The sequence below is a fragment of the Ostrinia nubilalis genome, chromosome 11 (genome assembly GCF_963855985.1).
Source record: "Ostrinia nubilalis chromosome 11, ilOstNubi1.1, whole genome shotgun sequence".
Taxonomy (NCBI): domain Eukaryota; kingdom Metazoa; phylum Arthropoda; class Insecta; order Lepidoptera; family Crambidae; genus Ostrinia; species Ostrinia nubilalis.
The window spans coordinates 10,898,752-10,907,934 of record NC_087098.1 but is presented as its reverse complement, the minus strand read 5'-3'; the positions used below and the strand labels follow the sequence as shown (position 1 = coordinate 10,907,934).

Sequence of the window (9,183 nt, the reverse complement as noted above, 5' to 3'; positions counted from 1 at the left end):
AATTATTTTTTTGTTGAATACAACGTTTCTCATTTCTCATAAACGGTGAACTCGAAACAACGAGCTAACTGTTACGGGCCGACATTTGGTATACATATATACAAAGCGCCTCAGTTTTTTTATCGTGGCGGCAAACAAAAAGGTTTAGTAACATCCTTCTTCTTCAAACAAACCACAGATTCTGCGGTAATTAATGATAAGACTCAGAATAGGATGGTTTGATATAAAATGATCTTAAGAGGCAAGATGTTTCCATCTAAAGGTATGTAATTATTAATAATTTACAATAAGAATTTGATTAAGTTACCTACCTACCACCAGAATAATAGTTTGTATGAGTGTGTGTATTGTGTTAAGTATACTTAGGTATGTGTATATATAATGTATAAAGGTGAGTATAGACCAAAGCATTTACTTGTAACAGAACAACGGATCGCTCTATGAAATATCTAGTGTCACGAACCAAACGTCATACATTTTACCTGTATTGTACCATTCGCAAAAATGTTACATTACATGGAAATGCTCTAGTCTGTACTCACCATTAAAGGTAAGGTTAGAAACATAAACAGCAAAATAATTTGCAATAATATTTTATTTTAATTTAGTATCTTTAACAATGGACATTTACAGTACATAGTAATACATTTACATACTTTACAGTCAGTTACACAGTCAACGATACAATATTATTTATCAAGTGACATCACAAACTATGTAACCAAATACAATTATCTACATATCTACAATCTCTCAACTTTCAATTCCTACCTAATGACTAGTAAACTATACAGAATACCTATCTCAACAACATCGATTAGTTGCAATATCTATCTACAAAATATTTGGTAACAATGAGATAATATACTATATGAAAATACTTATAAAGTTTAGACACTCATTCAAGATACTGGCAATATAACTCTTAATAACTTTAGTACATAGATGTCAGTCTTAATGGACAGCAATAAATCGTTATTCTTGGTTGTTTTTATAATAAATTATACTCTACACGCTTTACGTTATGATTTACAAGGCTTCAATCTACATCGATACATCTAAAATACATTTAACAACAGTCTTTGTTACATACATGACATTCCCTGTTATCTACGAAGGAACATGTTTAGTCATTACAAAATTTGGCCAAAATTATCTATACCGACACTTTTGTAAAATTATCACTTTTTAATAAGGCAAGGCGAACATAAAAAGCAGCCTACACATGTGTTTGGAATGTGACGTTCCATTAAAAATATCTTTAGAGATAAAGATTGGGACACCTTATCATCTGTGTGTGCCTGAATGGGTTTGCGGTAAGCACTCGTGCACAGACGAGCGAGGCTGCAAGTACCCTTGCTCGTCTAACATGGAAGGGGAGTGGTGACCGGGATGTTTACGCAACGTGTTCGGAGGCCGAGGACGACCACCGTAAGGCTGCTCGTAATTTTGGGTATCAATTGAAATATAACTATGATGCAAATTCTCCCCGTCCTGTATCTGACTCGTCAATGTAGTGTTCGTCAACATAGAGGTGTCGTCCTCGATATTAATCACATTAGTTGTAGTAGGAGTCTGGGGCGGAATCGCATCATACTTATACCAGTGCTCAGGCGCAGTAGGCGACGCCGTGTACCTAGACGGGTGCTTACGCGCATTCGGGCACACAGCATCATGATTGTAATTCATTGTATCCTTATTCCAGTGCAAGTTAGAGATATCAGGCATCCCGAATCTAATTTTATCCCAGAATTTTTTTTCGCCCCATAGTAAAACGTTACAAGTTTTCAAATAGTTCTGAAAATCTAAATCTAAGTTTAGTGCACTTATATCTGTAGTTAAAATAAACATTATTCTATGTCTTCTAATTGATGGATGTATAGATGTAATTACTTGCTTAATGGCAGTTTTGAATGCAATTTTGGACCACTCATTTTGTAAAAAGTTAAAGGATACAAACATTAAAATTCTTTTAGAAGATTCAGCTGCGTGAGTAATCTGTTCAGATAAGTAACTATCTGGGGCATGTTGTAAGTCCCTGTAATGGAAACACATTGTGTAACCGGAGTGTTCCATTTCAGGCGCTACAACCTTAGACACAAAATCGTCATCTAATAAACTATATACAGCATATCCATCATACAACCTATCTCTGTCTAGTTCGCTCTCTTGAATAGAAGCGCTTTTAAACAATCTTACTCCATATTTAGAATGCGCCCACAGGCGAACATTTTGTCTGAATGAAAAAGCCAAGGCACCGAACAATAAAATTAAGATTACACTTATTAGTACTACAGCTAAAAGAGGTACAAAATTCAACTTAATTGCGCTCACTTCGTCATACTGATAAGGTTGATTTTCAGTAGGTATGGTATTGTCCGAAACACTAGAATCACGACACTTATCGATCACATCAAACACTGTCAGGTTCGTAATAAGTCCACTGTCATCAGCACAAAACATGTCCGCGGGATCTTCGTAGTTTTTCTTGAACCAGTTTTGTAAGAGTAGCACGTTATCACAATTGCAAGAAAACAGATTTCCTCGAACGTTCACACTCTCCAAGTGCATCAAGTGGGCCAACTTTTTGTCAAGGTTAAGTACCTTATTGCCTTGTAAGTGTGCAACTCTCAGAGATGACAGAGGCTCGAAAGTCCTGTTTGCGACACTTGTCAAGAGGTTATCATTTATGTATAACTCCCTTAAGTGCTTTAGCTGAGAGAATTCACCGCCAGACAACTCGGTCAGTTGATTGTTTTCCAAATGTAGTACAGTCAAAGAATGAAGGCCGTTTAATGTGTCGTTGTCGATAGTCGCTATGTTGCTGTTGTTTAGGTAGAGCTTATGTAACTTCTTTTTGCCAATAAATAGGTGACTACTTAGTGAGCTAAAGTCGTTGCCATCAAGATAAAGCTCAGTCGCATCCATCGGGATTTTTTCTGGGATTTCAGTGTAGCCAACTCTGGAGCAGTCAATTACATTAGAGTTCCAATTACTGTCATGGAAGCATGAGCAGCCTTCAGGGCATGTCATTTTACAGTCACATGCTTCAAAATCGCAACAAAAACAGCTCGAAGAGCAGTGAGTTTCGTAAGAACAAAGAAACTGATTCTCGGGCACATCCATCAAGTTCGCTTTTCCGCCGTATTTGTTACTTACGACTTCGCACGTGACTGATTCTAAATCCATAAACCGCGGATATTGTCTCATGTGATTCCAAAGATTTATCTTTTGAAGCCAAATCATATGACAGTTACAAATAAATGGATTGTTTCCAATAAAGAATTTGGGCAATAATTTGTGTTTCGGAATGTGCGGCAGAGTAAATGCTGATAGTTCAATGGTTCTCAATTTATTATCCGACATGACAACTTTTTCTAAGTTTCTTTTTTGGATGAAGGTACCTGGCTGAATCGTGTGAATCTTGTTGTTATTCAAGAAAAGGATCTCTATTGAGTCAGGTATCGACCTTTCATCGACGTCTTCTAATACATTGTAGCTAACATCGAGCATTCGGATGTTTTGTTGCGTATTCTGTTCGTTTTCTAGTTTTGTGATATTGTTACTGTGAATATCCAACCATTCAAGAGTTTCGGGCATGTAACTATAGTCAAAGTAAATAAGTTTGTTGTCAGAAATATTAAGCCAACCAAGGGTATTCAATTTATTAAAAACACCTCGAATGTCGGTTAATCTGTTTCCATCTAATCGGATAGCTTTCAAAGTTGGATTTGACAAAAATGCATCTTGCTCGATTGTTTCTATTCTATTCGACGCCAAATTGAGAACTTGCAATGAAGGCAAAGTACTAAAAGTGTCTTTTGGCACGCTTACAATATGGTTGTCAACAAGGCGCAAGCCATAAAGTTCCTCTAAGCCCTCAAACGACGTGTTGCTAATTTTAACAATATTATTTTTGCCAATATCAAGCGATTTCAGGAACCTCAATTTCTTTATTGCTTCAGGGACAACTTTCAAATTATTTCCGTTCAAACCCAAATCTTGTAAGTAGGTTATGTTTTCGAAGCATCTTTCATGTATTGTTGTAATTTGATTGTTGTCCAAATAAAGCTGGCTTAGAACAAACAGGTTCGAAAAAATGTGCTCATTCAATGCTTTTATCTTGTTGTCGGATATAGAAAGTTGATGGAGATTCTTAAGTTCAGCAAAAGCACCGTTACTGATCACCTCAATGGCATTGTTGTCTAAATTCAAAACTTGTAATGCATTCAAGTCTTGGAATGACTTAGGATCCAGACGAGCAAGCGCATTGTAAGATAAATTGAGAATTACCAAGCGAACAAGCCCGGCGAATGTATCTCTGTTAACCCAGTCGTTTGTAAGACTATTTCTCGATAAATCTAATTTCTCTAGCTGATCAAGTCCTTCCAGCAGTCCCGGAGCCAGCACGGACAACGAATTGTTCGCTAATGAGATTTCCTTAATAACTCTCGACGATTGAAATAGTTCCGGAGGGACAGCGACTAACTTATTTCCAGACAGGTTTAAGATTTTTAATGAATTCAAGCCGACAAAGGCTCTGTCGCCTATTTCATTAATTAAGTTGTTCTGAATATTCAAGACCTCTAAAGATCTCAGACTAGAAAGTCCGTTATCTGGCAATCGTAAAATGTTATTATGAGATAAGTCAAGCATTTTAAGTCCCGTGTTGCATGATTTACCTGGCGCTATTGGTCCTTTACCCCAGTCAGAGAAGCCAATCTCGGATATGTCTTGAATTCTATTGTTAGTAAGGTTCAGTGATTCTAAACTGAAGAGGGGACAGAACACTTCGGAGGGTAGCATATAGATGTTGTTGTCACCCAAATCCAATGTCCGAAGTTCCATCAAACCACGGAAACTTTCAGCGTGGAACTCCATTGTCATTGCAGGCCAATCTGTATTGTAGGATCGCAGCGTCAAACTTGTTAAATCACGGAGCGGGGACAGAACAGTCGCCGGCACGTAACGTATTTTGCAATATTCAATGCTTAGGTCCTCAAGTTTCCTTAGTTGGCCCAAGAAACTGCCGGTATTCATGTGAAGCGAGCTCTCGAAAAAGAGCAAGTCGGTGCATGTAAGTTTCAACTTGTTGATATTGTACGCCTGCGCGGTAGTAATGTTTTTAAACAAGAAGTCTGCTGAACCAATGGTTTTGATGTTACACGTGAGAAAGTTGGATTCACTCAACTTTGCGTCCGAATAGTCCCACTGACAGCCGGCGGGGGCGGGCGGCGCGGAGCGTGCGCGCGCAGCGGCCACCACAAGTAAGCACATCCAAACTTTTAACGAAACCATTCCGTAAAAGTTTCTGTTCATTTTGACACAATAACACAGTTCATTTGTCACTGATATCACTGTACGTAGTCCAAGAAACTTGTTAAACACTAGATAGTTTATCAAATAGAGTCAATGTTGTTGTGTGCACTTCGTTTTATAGCGAATGTAAACATGGAGTGCGGGCTCGCGGTAAAACTTTTGACGCAGCCATGCTCCCCTGCGGTCGGGCGGTAACTGACCTACGTAAGTTTGAACGAACGAAAGCCGCATGGGTGGGGTGGGGGGGCCGGCGGCTCTCACAATGACGGGTGGGTCCTCGCTGCATCTCACAACAGATGGCACGCGTGTTTTTTTGAAGATTCAAAAATATTGGTTCATGACGCGTAGAAGACTTATGGCTGCGTGATGCTTTGGTTGCACCTCCTTAGGTTACATCTCAAAGGAGGTCGGTGGGACATCTGAAACAGAAGCAATATGATCATGTGAGGCATTTATAAAGGTGCTAAGTATTTTATTAATTTGACTGTTACGGGATTAAAAATAAATAACGTCTTATTTTATTTAACTTGGAAAGTGTAAAGTCTATTGAAATAATTATGTCAATAGCTTAGTTCTCTATTTTTTTAATTCAATGTTAAATGGGCAAGTTTAAACAACATAGTCGTTAAATTATGAGCTACAATGAGAGTATCTTAGATAAGTGCATAATTAAAATTAGAAGTGAACTTAGAATTACTATGCATTCAGATATAGAGTTTCAGATATTTTATGTTAGAACTTCAGTACTAAGCTTTTAATTTTTATACGTTGGCGCAAAAATATTAACTGAATGAACGGAAACAAGTAAAAGGCCAATATTTTTCATTGAATCTGTTTGACGGAAGGGGCGGACACGTTGAATCAATGCAAAGATTTATGATTGACAGTTTGAAGAAATAAAAGAACATACTGACAATACTTATTATGTAGCGATTACTTCCCTTTTGTATTATTAAGCGATTTAAGAACAGCTGTATTGTGGCTGTAATATAATATCGCGGTTAGTTTACAAGATTGAGACAATAATCCTTTACTTGTGCTAAGAATATAATAGTTACTGTGGTTGTCAATGTGGTTATAATGAAATAATAATATTGTGTTAATAATTTTAAGATTGAGCTGCATAATGCAATGTTATTGTTCAGATAGGTAATAATACTTATAAAAAGTTTCTTTGAAAATTGTAGTAATTGATCTAGATCATAAAAATAGGCCTATACTTAATTTTATCAAAACAAACTCGACAGCTTCACTAAAATTTAACTTACAAAATAACATTTTATAGGTAAGTTTTTCACTTAGTGACTGATAAAGAGATTGTCCATTTCCAACTTAATCTGAAGCTATCTTGTCCATCAAAATAACGTAGCTTACATTTCAGACAAGTATCGAGTTCATGGGAGACATTCTCTCAAATTCAAAGGCTAAATAAAACCTCCAAGAGCAAACTAGTTAGGGACAAAAACACGTTCATTGAAACTGCACAGTGGGTAGATGAGAAAGAGTTGGGCTCACAATTTTTTAATAGAAGCGTTGGAGTTATGTTTTTTTCGTTTTAGTCTATTTCCATGTCAGTTGCATTTGCAGTCCGTTTTCCTTTTAATTTTAACTGTAAAGTTAAATAAAAATACTTCTAGCACAGACTGTAACACATTTTTAAGGCTTATTTTAAATCTCTGTAGAATATTAACGTTTCCAGTTAATGCAATATTAATGTAACGAAGAATTCCTTAGTAAAATACCTCCGCTCAATGAATATTCTTCTCAGAACCAGCCAATATTATGTTGTCCCGAAGGAATGGTGGGGCAAGCTATATTTGGAACGTGTAAAAGTGTCCTGGAAAGGACTTAGGTCCACACACAGAAAAAAAATTGAATCTAGATTTGAATAAGTTTTATTTTTAAATACCATATAACAAGATACTTTTAGCGAGATTCAGAGGATAATAATTGACATTCTATTTTCAAAGCTCACTCAAATGTAATATTTAAAAATGATTTTTGAAAAATCCATACAAAAGGAAATCCCGACACACTGTCCATCACTGCCTCCGTGCGTCACCGCGAAGTCTAATCGCAAGACATCGGATGCCGGGACACGTGCGTGACAAATCGCGTCTACCGTGGGAGACTAGACGCCTTTCATAGTTCCGTCGTATACACTATCAATCTAAAGTGCACAGTGGGCAAAGACTGAGGTGCAGGGCGTAGAGGTGTTGTTTGAAGTTTATTTGTAATGAGGGCTGTCAACATGGCTAGAGTATCATCAGATGTCCATGACAGTAGATAGTCAATTGTTGGCAATTATAGTAGTTATAGCCCAGTGTGATGAGTAGCTACTAATTCAGTACTTATAATGTCGACGTTTGTAACTTACTTTATGAAATTGGTTCTACTAACACAAATCCTTAGCTACACAGAAAGTTAGTCCTAAAAAGGGTTTTTTTTATCAGTGAAAATTACAGCTTCTAACTATGTAGTAATAACACTATGTCTTTAGGTCCTAACATCTTTTCATGTAACATTTTGGCACTATTTCAAACATAACGCGTTATTTATCTTCATTACTTTGGCACGTAGTGACCGAAAAGAAAGTTTAACACGAAATTCCTTAAACGATACTTTGAAATAAATCAGATCCAGTCAGAAAAAGCTAAAAGGAATACGATTGTGGGCGATATCGGATAGTAACGGAAGAAACAAATGAAGTCGTTCTCCGAAAAGGGGTCTCTCGAACCAAGGTCGAAAATCGGGTCCAACTATGTATTGATATTCTCAGTCAATATTGAGAGTCAATATCTCACGTGCCCATGTCACGGTCCAATATTTGCTAGGCGACATCAAACACAATATTACCACTTATCTCGTAACAACTGACTCCGAAAACATCTTATACCGATTCTTCCCTTAGAACGTTATATAACTAGAATAGAACATGTTGACATTGCCAGATATCGGTGAACTATGTTCAATATAACTTTTATGTGGAATAATGGCCGCCGTTATCTCTGAATATTTATGGCTTTTACAATCTATTACAGATTGCTTTTAAATGGGTACTTCAGATGAGGCCATGCGAGTTTTTTGAGAGAGTTGTTTAAATAATAAATTGTACTGTCACTTAATGAATGGATAAGGTTTTTATTTGTAAACATATTATAAACTAAAGTGCAATTTACATAATTGATCAATGGTCAAATTAAGCTAAATAGTAGTGTTATAAATAATCAATTCAAAGCAGTAGTAACAAGGATGTTTGGAAAAAATATATTGACTACCTATTTAAAGGAAGTAGGGTATTTTATTGAAACGTTACTGCGTAAAACTGAGAAACAGGACAAAAGGGATTGCAACCAAAAACGACTCCTGTGCGGTGTTTATTGAAAACGATTCTGTTAGCCATAACCGAAAACCTTTTACGTCCAATTCAAAGCCGTATTGGTGCAGTCTCCCGCATTCAAAAAGGACTAGAGAAAAACAAAGGGCTGCTCCATGGAAAGAAATTAACAATATACGGTCAGTTTCTCGCAAAAAAACCCTTTTGAAAGTTACGGTGAACAATAAAACCAGCATTCGGGTCCGTCGCTTTTAGACAAAAGAATTGTACCGCAATTAAGCTATTGCCACCATAAAAATTCATTGAGACAATAGTTTTGGCTTTTACCATGCCAGTGAGTTTACGGCTGTCAACACACCGCACATTATTGTATTATTGCCTAAAATATTAGCCATCTATAAATCTTTCACACAAAATTGATCTTGTTTTGTCTTCTTATTGTTGACTTTCTCGGTATTGGCCAAATAATAACCACATACCTACTTTAAAGTCATGTCTTGATTGTAAAGTAGTAAGCAAATAGTATT

General features: G+C 36.7%; 1 protein-coding gene across 1 annotated transcript; it reads right to left on the bottom strand.

The window, feature by feature from the left end:
• Positions 1 to 716: 716 nt before the first annotated feature.
• Positions 717 to 5,497, bottom strand: LOC135076261 (toll-like receptor 6). The gene has a single exon (XM_063970745.1). It carries the CDS (start codon positions 5,317 to 5,319, stop codon positions 1,288 to 1,290), a length of 4,032 nt encoding a protein of 1,343 aa, XP_063826815.1. The 5' UTR covers positions 5,320 to 5,497; the 3' UTR covers positions 717 to 1,287.
• Positions 5,498 to 9,183: the final 3,686 nt, after the last annotated feature.

Bases quoted from the DNA above. Each gene is read 5' to 3' on its own strand.
- LOC135076261 (XM_063970745.1), bottom strand. From the start codon at position 5,319: ATGAACAGAAACTTTTACGGAATGGTTTCGTTAAAAGTTTGGATGTGC.